This window comes from Muntiacus reevesi, chromosome 9 (genome assembly GCF_963930625.1).
Source record: "Muntiacus reevesi chromosome 9, mMunRee1.1, whole genome shotgun sequence".
In the NCBI taxonomy this organism is placed as follows: Eukaryota; Metazoa; Chordata; class Mammalia; order Artiodactyla; family Cervidae; genus Muntiacus; species Muntiacus reevesi.
The window spans coordinates 1,843,953-1,863,308 of record NC_089257.1 but is presented as its reverse complement, the minus strand read 5'-3'; the positions used below and the strand labels follow the sequence as shown (position 1 = coordinate 1,863,308).

The 19,356-nt window shown below is 49.2% G+C and overlaps 2 protein-coding genes across 2 annotated transcripts in view; one reads left to right on the top strand and one right to left on the bottom strand.

Moving 5' to 3' along the window:
- Positions 1-5,514, top strand: part of DTX4 (deltex E3 ubiquitin ligase 4) — a 37,950-nt gene extending 32,436 nt beyond the window's left edge. Inside the window, exon 9 of the mRNA XM_065944566.1 lies at positions 5,230-5,514. Within this exon, the coding sequence (XP_065800638.1) occupies positions 5,230-5,463 (234 nt within the window). The 3' untranslated portion in view covers positions 5,464-5,514. The remainder of the gene's footprint in view (positions 1-5,229) is intronic.
- A 3,646-nt stretch (positions 5,515-9,160) lies between these two features.
- Positions 9,161-13,480, bottom strand: LOC136174400 (macrophage-expressed gene 1 protein). The gene has a single exon (XM_065944565.1). It carries the CDS (start codon positions 13,426-13,428, stop codon positions 11,275-11,277), a length of 2,154 nt encoding a protein of 717 aa, XP_065800637.1. The 5' UTR covers positions 13,429-13,480; the 3' UTR covers positions 9,161-11,274.
- Positions 13,481-19,356: the final 5,876 nt, after the last annotated feature.

The following is a 19,356-nucleotide window of genomic DNA, read 5'->3' as shown; positions in this document are numbered from 1 at the left end:
CTGTAATGAATATTTTTGTTGTTATTTAGTTGCTAAGTCATGGCTGACTTTGTGACCCCAGGGACTGTAGCCCGCTAACCTTCCCTGTCCATGGGATTTTCCAGGCAAGAGTAATAATAATTATAATAATAATAACCCACTGGAGTGGGTTACCATTTCCTTCTCCAGGGGATCTTCTCGACCCAGGGATTCAACCCAAGTTGCTGGCATTGGAAGGCAGATTCTTTACCACTGAGCTACTAGGGACTCAGTCAGTGAACACTGTGACTTTCCCCGAAACAGCAGAGGGAAAATCGCTGGGTTTCTGGATTGCTAGTGATTCCTGGGGAGGCTTCAGTGGTTCCATGAACTCGAAAGTTAAAATTACAACTTCATGTTCATTTTTTCTGTGGGTAAGTCCAGAAAAATCACTGGGTTTTTAAAAACCTTTCCTGATCTCGAAAGCGAAAAGAACTGTTGATTTATTGGCCAAGAGATGCGTCTTGGTTAGCATTCTCTAGGCTGTGGCATGTAACACAACAGCTTGTAAATCTCGGTGGCTTCCGCCACCACGTTTATTTCTCATACAGTTTGCGTGTTACTGATTGTGGCTCAGTGGCTGCTGTGGGTTAGCTTTCACGGATCTGGTTCTAAAATTCAGGGAGAAAGAGTTTTGCTTCCCTGACCCATCCCCTCCCGGTGGAATGGGGCAGAGGACCGAGGAGAAGCCAAGTGGAGTGTACAGTCCCACCAGAGCTTCCCCCTGAAGCTTGTGACTTCTGCTCAGGGTGTTTAGCTGCTCAACATTGTGCTAAGTTGTGTCCGACTCTTTTGTGACCCCGTGGATACCATGGAGGCCCGTCGGCCTCCTCTGTCCATGGGGTTTCCCAGGCAAGGATACTGGAGCGGGTTGCCATTGCCTCCTTCAGGGGATCTTTCGGACCCAGGGATTGAACCCATGTCTCCTGCATTGGGATGCAGATTCTTTACCATCTGCAGCACCAGGGAAGCCCCGTACCTTTCATAGGCTCCCGCAAGTCACGAGTGAGCCAGACCAGGAGCTGGTGTCCTGCTTACCAGGAGGCTCCTTGGCAAAGAGTGTACCTAGAGTCTCTCACGGCGGGAGAAGCAGAGACTCTGGGACAACAAGAGCATCAACCACGTCATCCTGAAGCGGTGCCCAGTGCAGTGTGAGTCAGGGCCAGTCCTGGTACCCCTTTGCCCAGAGCCAACAAGTCTCTACACCTGAGACCTGCCGCCCCAACTGCTGGCTAAACGACCCCACCATCAAGTCCCGTGGTTAAAACTGGAATCCTCTTGCGAAGAGCTGTTTCTCCACCAGGTCCTTCTTTGTGTTAATGACATACAGTAAGTCCCCTACATGCCAACCTTCAGGTTGTGAACTTTCGAAGACGCGCGCATGCGTTCCACCAGCATCAGGCGTGAGTGACGCTGCAGCTCCCCTGTCTCCTGTTGCTGACGGTCCCTCAGCTTCACCACCTCCCACGTCCTCTCCCTCCTCTAATCAGCGACTCTTCTGGCCTGTCCACTCGATGCCAGCCCCTGTGTGCCAGCTGTCGTACCATAGGCTTTTCAAGGTGCTGTTCTGTTCAGTTCAGTCGCTCAGTCATGTCCGACTTTGCAACCCCATGAACCGCAGCACGCCAGCCTCCTTGTCCATCACCAACTCCCAGAGCACACCCAAACTCATGTCCATGGGGTCAGTGATGCCATCCAACCATCTCATCCTCTGTCATCCCCTTCTCCTCCTGCCCTCAATCTTTCCCAGCATCAGGGTCTTTTCAAATGAGTCAGTTCTTCCCATCAGGTGGCCAGAGTATCAGAGCTTCAGCTTCAGCATCAGTCCTTCCAATGAATATTCAGGACTGATCTCCTTTAGGATGGACTGGTTGGATCTCCTTGCAGTCCAAGGGATTCTCAAGAGTCTTCCCCAACACCACTGTTCAAAAGCATCAATTCTTTGGTGCTCAGCTTTCTTTATAGTCCAACTCTTACATCCGAGGTACTGTACTGTAAGATTAAAAATGTTTTCATTATTTTTTGTTTGTTCTTCATGTATTATTTGTGTGAAAAGTATTATAAACTACTATTATGGTACAGTACTATATAGCTGTTTGTGTTAGTTGGGTTGGATTTATGAACACATTGGACTTATGGATGCGCTATCTGGACAGAACTCATTCATATCTAGGTGACTTACTATGTTCTGTATCCCTGGAACCAGGTTGGACGAATGAACATCATAGATTCTGACCTTGAGCCACACATTCCTCCCTGCACTGCCCTCCGGACCACTTGAATCTTTTCCTAATCCTCCAAACTATTCTGTCACCAGAATAGTGATCCTGAAACACAGTTTCTCACGTCAGTCTCCTTTGTTTAATGGAAATAAAGTGAGAGAAAACAACACAAAACTGTTAGGATGGTTTCCCTTCCTTCTTTACAAGGATCGTTTTCTCAGTTCAGTAGACGAGATCTCCCACAACTTGGGTCTGAATTGTCCCTTCCCACCAATTCCTCGCCTTTATCCCCTCATGCCTGCTGTTCTCAGACCCTCCCTCTGGACTCCTTTGCAGAGCAAGGTGATAGAGCATAAGCTTTGAATCCAGACCAGCCTGGCTTCAAATCCTACTCCTGCTGCTTACCACATGTGGGAAATGGACATGAAGCTGATATAAGTCTCAGTCTCCCAGTCTTTGAAAGAGTGTGACCATTTCTAGCTCTGTAGACAGGATGTTGTAAGAATTAAATGAAGAATTTTTTTTGTGTGTGAAGAGTTTCTTCACATTTGTGAAGAATCTGCCTGCAATGCAGGAGACCTGGTTCAATTCCTGGGTCAGGAAGATCTGCTGGAGGAGGAAATGGCAACCCACTCCAGTACTCTTGCCTGGAGAATCCCATGGACAGAGGAGCTTGTCAGGCTACAGTCTAGGAGTTGCTGAGTTGCATACAGCTGAGCGACTAGCATATACAGCATTGATGAAAGGCTTCCTTGGTGACTCAGTGGTAAAGAATCCACTGGCCAAGGCAGGAGACGTGGGTTTGATCCCTGGTTTGGGATGATACCCTGGAAAAGGAAATGGCAATGTACTCCAGTGTTCTTGCCTGGGAAATTCCATGGACAGAGGAGCCAGGCGGACTGCAGTCCGTGGGGTCACAGAAGAGTCGGATGCAATTTAACAACTAAGTAATAACAACAATAAGTATCTGTGAAGTGCCCAGTGTGGTGGCGGCCGTGAGCTATGCTTCGGATGATATGTCTTTCCTGCACCTGTACGTTCTTCTCTGTTAATACACCTCAAATCCTACCCACTCTCTGAGACTCAGCTCACAAGCATCCCCTCCATGAATTCTATCCTGACGCCCACCTGCGGGTCAGCATAGTTGTGACTGAGACCAGAATGTAAAGGCAGGCAGTCCTGAAGTCAGGGCCCTGCTCTGGCACTTTCAAGCTGCATGACCCAGACCTATCTGTTATCTTCCGAACCTGTTTCCTCTTCCGCAGAGAAGGGATAATGAGCATCCTGTTGTAGCCAACTGTTAGGACCATTAGATGAACCAGAGCCTGGCACTGGTAAGTAAGCACTCAGGAAATGGTGGCTCTTAGTTTCAGCATCTTCCAGTCTTTTCTTTCTTTTTTGACTGTGCTGAGTCTTCATGCTGGCTCTACACCTCACAGACTTTTCTCTAGCTGCGGTGCCTTCTCTTATTGCAGAGCACGGACTCTGGGGTGCAGGAGCTTCTGCTGTTGGGGCACAAGGGATCAGTAGTTGTGGCTCCTGGACTCTAGAGCACAGGGTCAATGATCACGGCTCACGAGTTCCGAGGACTGTGAGATCTTCCTGGATCGGGAATCGAACCCACATCTCCTGCACCGGCAGGCAGATTCTTGACCACCGAGCCACTAGGAAGCCCCTGCCAGTCTGATCACTTTTAAGATTCCTCACCTCCAGCTCACACCATGTTTGCAGTCGTTCGGTTTAGAACCCACTGCATTTTTATCAGGTGCCTTCTTCACACTGGTCAGGGTGTCAGGCGTTTGTATTCCCCAACCAAGACTCTTTTTCAGTGTAGCTGAGTTAAAACATTCTGCAAGTCCTGGCACCTCTGTGAGCCTCACCCATAACTCAGAGGTAATGATAGCCCCTGCCAGACCTCGCGAGAGGATTTCCCTCACAGCCAAGGGTGGTTGTGAGGATCGGATGAAAAAATAACTATGAAATGGCCTGGACGAAGCCAAACGCTTCTACCATGTCCCTGGAGAAGCACTGCACAACTTTAGCTGTGAATCAGTTAATGCCACACTCCGCTGGTGTGTGTGACTCCATGGACCGTAGCCTGACGTATCCACCTAACTAAGGTTAGGCCCAGAATCACGCATGCTAAGTCACTTCAGTCATGTCCAACTCTCTGCGACCCCATGGACTGTAGGCCATGGGGCTCCTCTGTCCATGGGATTCTCCAGGCAAGAATACTAGAATGGGTTTCCATGCTCTCCTCCAGGGGATCTTCCCAACCCAGGGATCAAACTCACATCTCTTACATCTCCTGGTGTAAGAGGGCATGGCCGGGGGTGGTGGACATGGCTCAGAAGATCTCAGGTTGTTCCTAAGAGCCTCGAATTCCTAGATCCCAGCTTTTAAAATGCAGCTATGATGCTGGTTTCTCAGGTGGTGCCAGCGGTAAAGAACCCACCTGCCAGTGCGGGAGATGTAAGGGACACGAGTTCCATCCCTGGGTCGGGAAGATCCCCTGGAGGAGGGCGTGGCAACCCACTCTGGTGTTCTTGCCTGGAGAATCCCATGGACAGAGGTGCCCCATGGCCTAAGGTCCATGGGGTCGCAGAGAGTTGGACACGACTGAAGTGACTTAGCATGCGTGATTCTGGGCCCTAACCTTAGTTGAGTGGATACATGAGGCACTGCTGTGAAACTGCTCTGTGTGTAGGGCCCCCTTAAGATGCTCACAACGTTTGGGGGTAAGTGGTACCACTGAAAGCTCAGAGAGATCATGTAACTTGTCCAAGGCTTCACGATTGGTCCACGACAGTCGAGACTGAACTGGCCCGGTCCCTGGCTCCACTTCCCACCTGCTGTCCATTCCCTGTGCTGCTTGGAGCACTGTCGTGCGGGGAGGGCTGGGACCCCAGGGCGGGGAGCCCGTCCTCCCCTCGGACGGTCTTTGAGCAGAGCGGCGTGTCTGGCGCTGATCTCCCCCGTTTTCGCTCAGGTCCTGAAGCTGCTGCTCGTGGCCTGGGACCGCCGCCTCATCTTCGCCATCGGGACGTCCAGCACCACGGGCGAGTCAGACACCGTCATCTGGAACGAGGTCCATCACAAGACAGAATTCGGCTCTAACCTCACCGGCCACGGCTACCCGGACGCCAACTACCTGGATAACGTGCTGGCCGAGCTGGCCGCCCAGGGCATTTCCGAGGACAGCGCTGCCCCGGAGAAGGACTGAGCTGGGGGGCGGGGCTTCGGGGTGGCAGGGGTGTGGGGGCCGCAGGGCAAGAGGTGGGGGGAGTCAGGGTGGAAGCTGGTGCCATGCCCTCCCGAGCCCCTTGTGCGGGCTCCAGCCCCGTCCTTCCGGGCACAGGGGGGAGCCAGAGTGAATAAGGGGATGTCATTCACAAACCTCATCCAACATGCAGGGGCCGCGGGACGGGGTGAGGGCCGCCCTCCGTCTGTTCCCGTGGAGCTTCGGTGCTGGGTAGGCAGCGACTCCTCCCCTCACCCCCCCAGCAGGGGGCACAGTCAGCACACGTGGGGTACGGGCACCCCTTACCCTGGCCTTGTGAAGTCCGAGGCGCCCGTCTCGGCCGGCTTCTTGCTGCTTCCACTCTGCTTGGAGAGCGGAGTTTCTACTTTCCTCTCCTCCCCTGGAGGTGAGGAGCTCTCACTGTGCAAGACTGAGGGGGCAAAGGCGTGAACCGCTGAACTGCCGCGACATCGGCAACCGATGCCTCGATGTGCAGCGGGGAAGTGCTGCTCGCTAAGACGGTCGGAGCAGCGAGGGCTTCCGGGAGCATCTCAGCTCCCATCGCGGTCCTGGCTGCTCCCGCCTCCCGCCCACCCCTCTGCCCTGTCCAAAGAGGCATCCGATTCTCTTATGCAGACGGAGGGACTCTGGGATTCCTCTCTGGGGCGCCATGTCTCCCGCCCCTCTCTGATCAGAACAGAGCCTGCGTCCCACTTAGCGTCTGAATTAGTCCTCAGGGAGAGGAGCCCAGCCCTTCCAACTCATCCCAGACCAGCTCAGAGATTCCGTGTGATTCATCCAGTCACTGTGAGTGGGGCCCAGGATGGCCTTCGCGCCATCTGTGGGCGTTGTGTGTGCACACATGCACTTGTGCACACCGCTTGACCAGGCTCCGCCGCTCCGCCAGGGTGGCGGAGGGTCCCATCATGATCTCACACTCTGGTTCTGCAAACCGTCGGACCCCAGTTCTGATGGGAATGAAACAGCCAGGCGGCGGTCTGTGGACGTGACTCACCGTCTGACATCCGTCCCATAGTCAACGTGAACCCAGACCGAGACAGAGCTGTGCTTGGGGGATGCGTAGGGTGCAGGGTGGACGGACCCCTGTGTATATCTCTCTCAGATATACAGGCCGGATCTGAGCCGGTCCACAAGGACCTCAGCGGGTCTCCGTGCACGTTGTCTAATGAGCCTGGAGGGGGTGCGGGGACCCTCATCTCCCTCTTCAGTGACCGGCTGGCCCAGCGCAGGAGGGAGCCTCCAGCCCTTTCCAGCAGGGTCAGGACCACCTTGGGGTCCAGCCCAACCTGTGTCCGGGTTATGTCCCAAGACCCTGCCTGTCCCCTCCCCCACATTCCCTTCAGCTCCCATGAAGGAGACAATTGGGGGTCAGGGAGGAGAGACGGGGGGTGAAGAAGGGAACCCCAATTCTGCCCCCTTTGAAAGTGGATTCTTTGAACTCTGTGTTTGGGGGAAGTTCCTCTGGATCCCGACTCAAATTTATATACCTCGTGTCTGGGGGTCTGACATATATATATATATATATATATATATATATATATATATATATATATATATATATACACACACACACACACACACATATATTTCATAGTATTTGGAAGGTTTTTGATGCTGGAGAAATGGAAATGGAAAAGGCTTCAGACGCGGTACTGAAGTTAGAAGCGGCAGCCAAGCTTCTCCGAGAGCCGGCTCTGAGTGTCCTGCTCTCAGGCCTGCAGACATTCTGACGGGGGGCAGCCAGGGGGTTCGCTCGGGTGTCACCCCGTTCCTGGGGTGCACTGGTGCTGAGCTCGTCCTCCTGTTCCACGTGGCGGAAGACGTGAAAGTGTTAGTCGCCAAGTTGCTCTGGGGATATTAGTTAGCTCCAGCGAAGGCCGCGCTGGCAGCCTCACCCATCGGTCATTTATCTCACCAGCAGATCAGGAGACTGGCCCCCAGCCCACCGCACTTCCAGGCAGTTTCCTGCCGCAGCCGGGAAGGAAATATCCGAACTCAACGGGAGAGCCGTCCCTTAGCGTTTGCTGTCAGCCCAAGCCCGTTGCCGGACCACCCTGGGCCAGAGACGGGCTTCATCATAAGCCCGGCCACACCCCCACCCTCCTTTGGCATCCTTGTCCGGGATCTCCGGGCTCCTCACTCACAGGAACGCGGGAACAGACCCAGAGTCGGCGGGTAGACAGAGCGCTGTGGCGGGAGGTGGGGAAATAAGGGAGACTGGTAACTGGCAGGGAGACTGATCTCCCTGGGTCGGGCGGAAGAAGGTGCAGGTGGAGAAGGAGCCGGGCCCAGGGCAGAAAGAAGAGGCTGCAGGGGAAAGGCAGGCAGGCGGTGACCCTTTGAGAGTCGTCTTCACACCCTCCAGCCTCCCGCTCTCAGGATGCTGACAGTACTGATGGCCTGTGTCTCTTCCCGAGATACTCGTAGGGGCTACCTCATCTGCTGCTCTTCTAGTGGGACTTTTTGGGCAGAAGGAGCCGTTCGTGTCCCTTATAACACTGTGCCAGGCGAGGGGGGTGGGAGGGGCATGCCTCTGCTCTCTCCCTCATGCCAACCTGGAAAGGTACAGCCCTGGGTCGGGCGAGAGCCCCCGCTGGCAGAGGTGCTGCGCATCCATCACTGGGACGCAGAAGTCCTCCCGCCGGAAGCCCTCCTGGGTTCCCTGCCCCGTGCAGGGAACCCCACGCCTGTCCGCTCATCGTCTTAGCACCAGCAGCCTCGTTGCTCCCCTCCCGAGTCTCCAGGGAGGACACGTGGGACTGGAGACAAACCCTGTTAGTGCTCATCCCTTGAAAGGTGGATCGTGTGAGTGTGTGTGCAGTCGCCTTTGTGTTTTCATCCCGCTTTTGATGCCTGGACTTCTCTGTGGTTTCACGCCTGGTCCAAAGTGCTCGTCCTGGTGGTGTGGGCATGAGATGTTTGGGGGAGGTCCTGTGTGGTACAAGGGAGGGCCCTGTCCTCTTCTCCTGGTCTGTGGCCCCTGACATTGATGGTGGGGCGGGGGTGGTTCTGGGGGAGAGCAGGTGAGTGTCCTGTTGTAAATCACTGTAACTGGTGTGTTTTGAAGTCCTTGGTGTTGCTCTGTGAGTGGATGTCGCCACCTGGTGCTCATGAGGTCTACGTGCGGAACAATAAATGGCAAACAACAACCGCAAACTGTCTCAGCCTGCTTTCTGTCCCCTAGTGCGCCTACCGGTGAGGACGTGGGGCACCTCTCCAAGCCCGTGAGCAACCGCAAGTCCTTCCACTGAATGGGAGACTCCCTTTTTCTGCTCTTTTTTACGTCTTCTTTACCCACACATTTGACCAAGTAACCTACTTTGACTTCTTGTTCCTCTAAAGAAACAGATGACCTGGCAGGAGGAAATAAGTGAAACAGTAGGGGAAAGACCATCTTAAAAACCATGAGTGTTTGCTTCTTAAAGTTCCCTTCACTCGACCACAATATCGGGTATGTTTCAATAGCTGTGTTTTTCAGATGTACTCAATTGCCAAGTGGTGTCCAACTCTTCAACCCCAGGGACTCTCCCCCACCACGATCCTCTGCCCATGAGATTTCACAGGCAAGAATACTGGAGTGGGTTGCCATTTCCTCCTCTAGTTTTTCAAATCTTGATTCAGATGAGAACACAAAGATAAAATGCAATTGCAAAGGGGCTTTTGCCTCCCAAATGTGTCCTTGTTTCTGACAGTCCATGGAGTGTGGTTTTCTTGGACGTCTGCATCAGTGTTTCCACAGACTCCAGCCTGAGCTAGCCAGTCAAGAAAGCAGGCCTCAGAGAGTGGAACCTATGAAGCACCCATCAGGGTTCGGATTTTGTAAAGTGACTTGATGAATGTAAACCTCAGGCTGTCTCATTCTGATTTCCTGGGGATGAACGGAGTACACATTCCTTAAGTACACATTTTAATATAAATTTACATGCAACGTTGTTAGAAGTATGAGTTGGTGAAGAACTTTTCATTTCAGTGGACTGTTAGTACATTAAAAGTCTCACAGGTTAAAGGTATACTTTATTTATCTGACTCAATGATCTTCAAAGAACTTACAGGGAAGTCAGTATCGGCAGGAAAGTGGTTAGCTTGGCTGAAACATACCCACAAATCCCCAGAGGTGAGGGAAGGCATTTTAATGCTTAAGAAGCAGGGGTTTAGTACAGAGGTTGTAGAAATCTCATCTGACTGAGAGCACAGCTCCAGTTCTGAGTCACTCCTCTGTATTGCAATGGGAGTGACTATATGACCTCCCTCTTGTCTTCCCACTATCTGGGACAGTTCAAGCTCCCAGAAGAAGGACCTGGTAGAAGCCAAACTCGTGACTGCAGGTGTTAAATGAGGACAGGACAAATTATCCTTCATAGAAGATAACTCATCCATGACATTCGATTTGGTGAAGAAATACATAGCTTTAAAAAAATGGTGCTGAATATTAACAGAGTCATCCTAATAATTACAATTAGGTGAGACCATTATTAAAATTAGGCAAAACGTCAAATGCCAGGTGACAATCATGCATCCTGGGAGGTGTCCCAGGGGAGTCAGTGTGGGACTGAAATAAATGTGCCACAAATGATGTTGGGTGTCTTTTCATTTCATTTCATTTCACATTGATTTGATCATGTCAACCTCCTTTCTGCTGGAGAAAAGAAAAGGACAGGATACATAATAGGAGTTTTTCTATCTTATTCAGATTTTGGGTATGAAGTGATAATTTGATGTGGGTTTACTTTGACTTCTTGCATCTTTCTTGTCTTCCATCCCCAGAAAAAATTTTTAGAATGTGAGGTGTGTGTACGTGTGTATTGAGAGGGGTGTGATTCTCCCACATGATTCGAGAATAGAAAGGGGAGATGGTCATCTATGGAAGAGGGAGGGATGGTACCTGGGTAACAGAACATGAGAGCATCATGCTTGATCTAGCCAAACCTTCAGCTCTTCTCTTTGCCCCACTTATGATAAGCTGAGAAGATGAAACCAGGCAGCTGGTTGTGGGTAAGAATTCCAGTTCCCCAAGAGCACCAGAATCTTTTCTAGCTTTCACCCTTTCTTCACTCACTGCTGGTCTCTAAACCATCTCTTCTCCCTTGACCTTCCTAAGAGAGGTTTAAATGTTAAAGTGTTCTCTGAGGACTTTATGACGCTAGTCTGAAGTCCAAGAGTGGCCTGATCTCACTAAGTCTTAATTGTGGGGAGCTTAAAAAGAGTGGGTTTGGTCTAGGCACCCTCTCCTGGTTCAGAGGACATTGAGATGGTCCAGAGGAGATGACACAGTCAAAAATGAAATGCGAGAGCCAAGCAGGACCTCCTGCATCTTCTGGGGGCTCTTCTGGGAGTGTGAAATCCAGACTGCTTTAAAAAAACACAAAATAGTGGGAGGGTAACATTTAAAGACATCCTTAGAGCTCATGAATTGGAAACCATGACTGACCTCAGATTAAATGCATCTTCAAATCTGAATATGAACATTCTCCCTTGTCCTTATTACACACAAGCTTTCAGGTGAAGATAATGACACATCGAGAAGAGACGACCCCCTCAAGTTTTAGGATGAGTTTTGCTTATAAAGCCACAGCTGCCCTCCAATCCCTCTCCCAACTCTGTCCATGGAGCTCTGTTTATTTCCTGGCCCAGAGACTTAGAAAGTCAGTCCCACAAGGACTGCTGTTGCACTTGACACAGCATTATTTAGGAGGGCAGAAGTGGAGAGGAAAAGAAACGAAAGACAAGTTGAAGGCCTGACCAGGGAGGAGAGAAACGGTGTCCTGGGAGAGTCTAAGCAGGACTCTGTGCCTGCTCTTGGTCAAGGGCATCTCCATTCACGGCAGTGCCTGCAGCCAAACTCTGCTTCTCGTCCTGGAGCACCTGGTATCCCTTTTTCCTGGACTTCCGGGCACCATAGATGGCCAGGGCAATGACCCCTGCCAGGGCGATGGTCACCCCCAGGGTGAGCCCCGCGGCTGCTCCTCCAGACAGACCCCCACCGTCTCCGTGGACGATTCGCATGGCCCTGCGAAGCTCCAGGGGCTCCCCCAGCCGCCACTGGTGGGACTGGGGATCTTTAATCCAGGAGCTGGCCGTCTCGGGGTTAGTCACCAGGACAGTGTTGGTGGCCACCTGACTCATGAGCGGTGGTCGGGTGTAAGGAGGAAGTCTGACAGGAGGCAGAGACCCTCCTGTAAAAAGCCCGGCTTCGACGCAGTAAGACACTTGGCACCCATCACTGATGAGGGCTAGGTGTTGGCTGAAGCCCCCCGGACACTTTCTTAGAGAAGGCGCCCCCAGATCTTTGGATGTAGCAGAATCCACCAAGGGGTTCCCCACCACACAGCTAAAGAACCCACCAAAGGGGACGGAAAATCTATATCCCAACTCATAGTCCTGAGAGGCACATACCTTGAGGTTTTCAAAAAGTCTCAGTTGAAAATAGCCGGCTGGGCATGACTGGGCATTGGTCAGAGGGTTTATGCTCTTACTGCTGAAGAGCCCGCCGAAAAGGAGCCCCGAGTTCTCAGGTACTTGCCCACTGGCTGCACACCAAAATGCCCTGAATTCAGCCCTGGCTACTCGGAACACATCTTCACACACCGTCTTGCAGAAGATGTAGAGGGTACACTTGCGCGAACACTCCAGGTGGTTGTACCCCTCCTCGTGGGTCTGGGTGAGCAGCTGGACTGGGGAGTAACCAGAGGGGCAGGACACGCTGCCGGTCAGCGGATTCTTCTGCTCCAGCTTCTGGCAGAGCTGGACAACCTCATTCCCTGAGAACTGGGTGCATTCCTGATAAACTCCCCCGAAGGAGAAATTGGTCATCTTCCCCTCACAAGAGCCATCGTCGGTGTTGGCTTGGAAGTTGAAGTTGGGTGAGTTGAGATCCGTGCAGCCGGGGTAGGTGTTGACCGCATAATACCTGCGCACAGCCGCTTCCACCGTCTTCGACAGCTTTCTCACCAAGGGCCCCGGCAGGTCAGGCAGTCGTTCGGGGTTGATGAAGAAATACAGAGGCAGGCCAGCTCGGTCCATGGCCACCAGGTGGTTGGTGATGCCCTGTTGCCAGGCCTGGAGGGTGATGCCTGGGTAAAACGGAAGTCCTCCGATGCTCTGAACTCTGGAGTTGGTTCGGTTGGAGAGGTAGCTCTTGGTGAAGGCGTTCTGTGAGGTGTAGTTCTCCTCAAATTTGAAGTTGACAATGTTCAGGAAGGTGATTCCAGCGGACGTGGTTAAGGTGCTGCGGCTGCTCTGGCTGTCCTGCAGGAAGGACGACCTGATGTGATCCTCCTGGATGAGCGCGGCCCCTGCATCCACACTGGTGATGACATGGGTACCGTAGTTGAGGACCAGGAGTTCCGCCAAGTAGGTGGCCATCCGGGTCTGGTTGTTCTCCAGACGCTCCGAGATGTCCATGAGCTCCTTCTTAAACACCCAGCTTAGCTCTGCATCTGGGTTGATTTTGACCGTGTAGACCAGGTTTCTTACCTGAACCTGGGTAGTTACAGCTTGGTCCTTCACCTGAAGGGTCTTTATCCTCTGGAACTCAGGGGAGAACTTGCCGTTGACTTTGGAAAAAAGAGAGAGTTCCATGTTGATGGAGTTGGAGGTGGTGCTCTGGTAGTTCACCCAGGACTCGAAGATTTTGGAGTTCATCTCCAGGTTGCTCTGCTTCTGGGGAATGGTGAAGATCTCATCCGGGATGATGTACTGCCCATCTTCCGTGGTCCTGCAGTGGGTGTAAGCCAAGTCCATCACCCGTCCCATGTCCACATTCCGCAGGTTATCCCAGCCGCCTCCAGGTAAGACGGACAGAACGGGCAATTTTAAGGCATTCTTGCAATTTTGAAACCCAGCCTCATCGGTCGCTCCCCAAGATGTGTCCGTTTTAGCCCATGTTGCCACTGCCAAGATTAGAAAGGCACCCCTGAAGCTGTTCATGGCTCAGATAGCCCCGGCCTGACCCACTGGTCCTAAGTTGCAGCCAGCAGGCTTGGGGCAGACTGAGCCGGTGGGAAAGAAAGCCGTTGCTGAAACAAAAGTTCAGCAGTTCTCCTAAAGCCACCAGTTCCTCTTTGGGCTAGTCTAATCTCAAAATGGGGAAATGAGAGTTGATTTGAACACTAATGTCCATCAGGACTTTTAAAAAATTGTGTGGCCCTAGATAGCAAACCCAGCCCTGTATCCTGAACAGTTAGCTAGCCTAACTGCCCCTGACCTCCCCCAGTGCCCAGCTGGTTACTCTGCAGCAGCAGTGGGCACTCAGAAAAAATACAACCACACACCTTACCGTTACCCCCATGAGAGCATTCCAGCTTTGAAAGAAAGCTTTGGTTTCATTTTTTGCTCACTCTCTTGATGGTTCTGCTTTCCCCTAACGACTCTCTGCTGGGACTTCAATATCACTGTCCTTTTCCTCTGTGTATAGTTAGCAATAACTTGGTACCTGCTCTTTTAACTTTAATTTTTTCACTCCATAGATAAGTGCATGTAACTTAGACAGATGTGTAAAAATGAATGTGGTCTTCACCACTCAGTTTTTTAAAGCAGTAATTCATTTGTTGTGTTATAAGGAGAAGATAACTTCATGAATCTGCATTTGTGTACTAATGCTAAGTCTACTAAACCTCATCATTTAAAGTAGTCTTTTCAGTCCCATTGACCTAAAACCAGGCTTGATTGAAGCTCAGCTCTGTCGGTTCTGTGGGACAACTAGCACATTGAGTAGAAGCCGGGAAATCCAGAGGAGTTCATGGAAACTCCCAATTGCACCCTTATGTCGCCCTGATGGCTCCCGACTGCACCCTTACACCACGAACCAGATGCAGGACTGAGATTGCAAAAGCCATGTTTCAATTCACAGGCTGCCCATCTGCATTCTGGAAAGGCAATTTCAAAGAATTGAATTACCGCAGGATTGTTACTGAGGCAGCTGACAGGTGTTTTCAGAAATAATGAGGCCTGTTCCCTAGCTTCACAGGCAGAGCATCACTAGTTGCTGTTAAAACTTTGACACAATCTAGAAGAAAGATACAGATGAACCTGCTTGCTTAGAGAACAGACATAGCAAACAAATGCATGGGCACCAAAGAGGGAAAATGGGATGGGGTGAACGGGGAGTTTGGGACTGACATGTGTGTGTATGAAGTGGATCACTAATGAAAACTAACTGAAGAGCCCAGGGAAAAAGAAAAGTTACAGTCTGTTTGTAGGACATGTATCAAGTTAACCTTAAAAATGAGTTCCAATGTACATTAGATAAAGAAAAATACTGCTGGATTTCACTGATATGAGGGACCTAGAATAGTCAAATTCACAGTCAGAAAGTACATTGATAGATGCCAGGGGGGTGGGGAGTTAGTGTTTACTGGGGACAGAGCTTCAGTTTAGGCAGGTGAAACATTCCAGAAATAGATGATGGTGAGACTGACAGCAATGCAAATGCATTTGGTGCCACTGAACTGCACGGGGAACTATGGTTAAAGTAGTATGCTTCATGTTCTGTGACTACACCATAGTGGCTCAGACAGTAAAGAATCTGCCTGCAGTGCAGGAGACCTGGGTTCAACCCTTGGGTTGGGAAGATCCCTTGGAGAAGGGAATGGTAACCCACTCCAGTGTTCTTGCCTAGAGAATTCCATGGACAGAAGATACAGTCCATGTGGTGGCCATGAGTCAGACATGACTGAGCAACCAACACTTTGCCACAATAAAAAAAAAAAAAAAACCAAAACGCCTGCTTTATGTGGCCATGTGATACTGCAATCCTACCCTTAGGCATATATCTGGAGAAAATTCTAATTCAAATAATACATGCATCCCAATGTTCATGGCAGCACTGTTTATAATAGGCAAGACATGGAAGCAATACGTGCCCATCGACAGATGAAAGGATAAAGTATACGGATTTTGTGTGTATTCTCAGTCACTCAGTCATGTCCGACTCTTTGCAACTGCATGACCTATGGCTTTTCAGGCTCCCCTGTCAGTGGGATTTTTCAGGCAAGAATAGTGGAGTGGACTGAGATTTCCTCCTCCAGCAGATCTTCCCAATCCAGGGACTGAACTCGAATCTCCTGCATTGGCAGGAGGATTCTTTACCACTGAGCCACCAGGGAAGCCCATATAGATTTAGATGTAATGGAATACTGTGTACTAATTGCTAACTTGTGTCTGACTCTTTGTGACCCCATGGACTGTAGCACCAGGCTCCTCTGTCCATGGAATTCTCCAGGCAAGAACACTGGAGTGGGTTGCCATTTCCTTCTCCATATTTCCTAGTCATAAAAAAAATGAAATAATGCCATTTAGTGAAGTAAGTCAGACAGAGAGAGACGAAAATCATATGATTTCACTTATTTATGGAATCTAAAGAAAATACAAATGAACTTAACAGACTTGTGGTTGGCAAGGGGGAAGGCGGGTGAGGGAGGGATGGACTGGGAGTCTTGGGTTAGCAGATATGAACTATTATATATAGGAAGGATAAATAACAAAGCCCGATTGTATAGCACAGGGAACTATAGTCAGTATACTGTGATAAATCATAATGGAAAAGATATGAAAAAGAATACATATATATGTATCTGAGTCATTTTGCTGTATAGTAGAAATTAACACAACATTGTAAATCAACCACTCTTTAATAAAAAAAAATTTAAAAAACCTTGATGGTGTCCTGTGAACCCAGAAATATCACATCCTGGGTCTGTTAATGCCTCAGTTACCATACTCTGGGGAATTCACTTACACTCAAGAGGGTTTAGTTTATGAACCAGTACCCAGTTTCTGGGCCTCCCAGGTGGTTCAGTGGTAAAGAATCTGCCTGCTAGTGCAGGAGACACAGGAGATGTGGGTTCAATCCCTGGGTTACGAAGATCCTCTGGAGGAGGAAATGGCACCGCACTCCCGTATTCTTGCCTGGAAAATTCCACGGACAAAGGAGCCTGGAGGGCTGCAGTCCCTGGGGTCGCAGAGAGCGCCTGAGCAAACGGGCACCCGGTTTCCGCTTGGCTAGAGAAGCAAGCCTCTACCCGGGCTACAAATGTATGCCTCCATACAGTGGTCACAGATTTAGAGCTGGAAAAGTTAAAACCGAATGCCTTGTGTATTTCCAATAAGCCTGCAGAAATATCCATATACTTCTCTTCAAACTATTTCAGGGCTAGTTCATCAGGATCAGAAAACTCACTCACCCTGTTTCGAAGACATGCTGACAATTTCTTATTTTTTCTTTTGGCTGTAATAGATCCTGATGGAATCTCACTTTTCTTCAATGAGAATACAAGTAAGGTGAATATAGATAATTCTACATTTAGGCATTCCTACATCTCTAAACACCTAGTCATTGTCATTTACGTTTTTACCACCTTCATCTTCATTTTTATTATAGCAAAAAGAAAAAATGAAGTAGCTAAAAGAGCCAAAAGAGTGAAATTACATTGCATTCATATGACAAAATATTTTGTATCCATCATAATTATATTTTCAAACAGTTTTAATAACATAAGAAATTCTTATGCCATAATGTTAAGAGGAAAAGCCATGACAAATGTTCAATATGATCTCAACTATGTACAAATATAATGAGGAATATACACCAACTGACAGTAGTTACATCTAGTAGGTAGGTTTTATGAATTATTTACTTCTTTCCACTCTTCTACATGTTTTGAGTTTTCAACAATGAGTGTGTTTTTACTCATTTAACAAAACTTTATTGAGAATCTACCAAGTCCCAAAGGCAAGGATGAGTAATCATTGCTTTCATATTCAGAAAAATAAGCAACAAATATACATTTATAAGCCAAACGAAGCCAAGTAGTTCCGGAATTTCCATACACCTGAGATGATCCGAAGCCTATGACTGTGTTTGCTATGCTCAAGGAAGTTCTCTTCTCAATTCGCGGAGAAACAATGAAAGAAGAAGTGCAAATTTGGGAATTTCAGCTCAACTGAAATTTGCATGCCACCAGCAGGAACTGCTGCTCATGATGATCAGGTAGGAGGAGGTGAGCTCCAAGGGTCTGACCAGAGCGGTTCACCCGATCCTTTCTTGCTTTACTCTGCTCACCAGTGATTTCTCCCATTTTGGCTTGTACTGAAAGGCCCAGGCAACTCCACAAACTCTCCAGAAGGCTGCTCTCAAGGGCTTGTGCCTGAAAGCTAGACTTGAGTTTCTAAAAAGAAAAAGGCAACTTTTCTGCAAAAGCTGGGCATCTGCTTTGCAGCAGAGTGGTTTCACTTCCTCCAAAAGGAGGCAAGAGGGAAGTCCCAGGTCCGCTTTCTTCCTCAGTGTGAACACGTGCTTTCTGACACCAGCTCATGCAGAGCCACCCCATGACTCAACGTCTGAGGTTCAGTTCTGTGTGGGCTTGGAGCAGACCCAGGTGTCCCCTATTTCTGCATTTCACCTGTGGTCTGAAATAGAGACAAACATTTGGCTGTGTCTGGAGTGACCACCCCCTTTCTTAGTTTTAGCAGAAGTCTATGGATGTATCAGGATTCTGAAATCTGACAGTCAAATAGTCTAAATGTATCAAAGAATTGTGACTTCTAAAGACTCTGGAATAAACCTGGTTCTGGAAAATCGAGGAGGAATTAGTCACAACATGACAGTGTTTTCTTTTCTGAGCAGTTGATGGCTAACCTGGTGTTTTGATCCTTGCTTTGTCAGCTCCTTCTCCTCAGAGACCATTCTTTCCATCAGGACTGTTTGTGTCCTGACCACAAGAACCAAAACACAGTGGTTTCTTGATTCTTTTTCATCTTGTGGGTAAAAACAGGAGAACCGTGTGAAATTCTGCAGATTCCCACTAAATAGACCAGAAAGTAGTAGCTTTGGCCATTTCATTTCTTTTCTTTTTATGGTGATTTAATTTCTTTTCTCTATCAACATGTGTCCCTCACATTATTTTTCTAATTCTTTTTATGCTTATCAACTTTCCCTATTTTGCTCTTTTTTTTTTTTTCCTCTGTACCGTGTCCATATTTAGGTTTGTAGGACACAAGTCTGTGATTTAAAGTGATACCTCCACTGCCCTAAAGAAGAAGGAAGTCATACTGTGTCAGAGATCTCATCTTTAGGACACCACTTCCCTACAACACAGTCATAGCTATCATCACTCATCAATCACAGCACTAACTTCCACTGAGATCTGAGGCTGCCTCAAGTATCATTCTCAATACAGTTCCCCAAGACATTCTACAGGAAGCCTATCTCATCCACCTTTTAAACAATCACTTATTGAGCATCTATTCATCAAGTACCCTTTGTACATGCCATTTTTGGAGTAGCCAAGGTGAAACTTAATGCTTTTTTAAGAGTCTAGCTGACCAGGTGAGTCCTTGGAATCACTGCTTCCTTTTTTCTACTCTCCAAGCTAAGGATACAACCAGTCCATCCTAAAGGAAATCAGTCCTGAATATTCATTGGAAGGACTGATATTGAAGCTGAAACTCCAATATTTTGGCCACCTGATGCGAAGAGCTGACTCATTGGAAAAGACCCTGATGGTGGGAAAGATTGAGGGCAGGAGGAGAAGGGGATGGCAGAGGATGAGATGGTTGGATGGCATCACTGACTCAAGGGACATGAGTTTGAGTAAACTCTGGGCGTTGGTGATGGACAGGGAGGCCTGTCATGCTGCTGTCCATGGGGTCAAAAAGAGTTGGACACAACTGAGTGTCTGAACTGAACTAAAATGAGTTGAACTGAAGCTAAGCTCCACTGGATTGAGTAGTTAAGACCAACCATATTCCCCCTCCGATCAATTTTTAGGTTTCCTAATGACTCCAGTCTAATATGAAGAGCGCCTCTTGCATTCTTGTTCAGCTGAAGACAAACAGAGGGCCTTGTAAACCACAGGA

Excerpts from the sequence above, each read along its gene's own strand:
- LOC136174400 (XM_065944565.1), bottom strand. The coding sequence starts at position 13,428 with ATGAACAGCTTCAGGGGTGCCTTTCTAATCTTGGCAGTGGCAACATGG.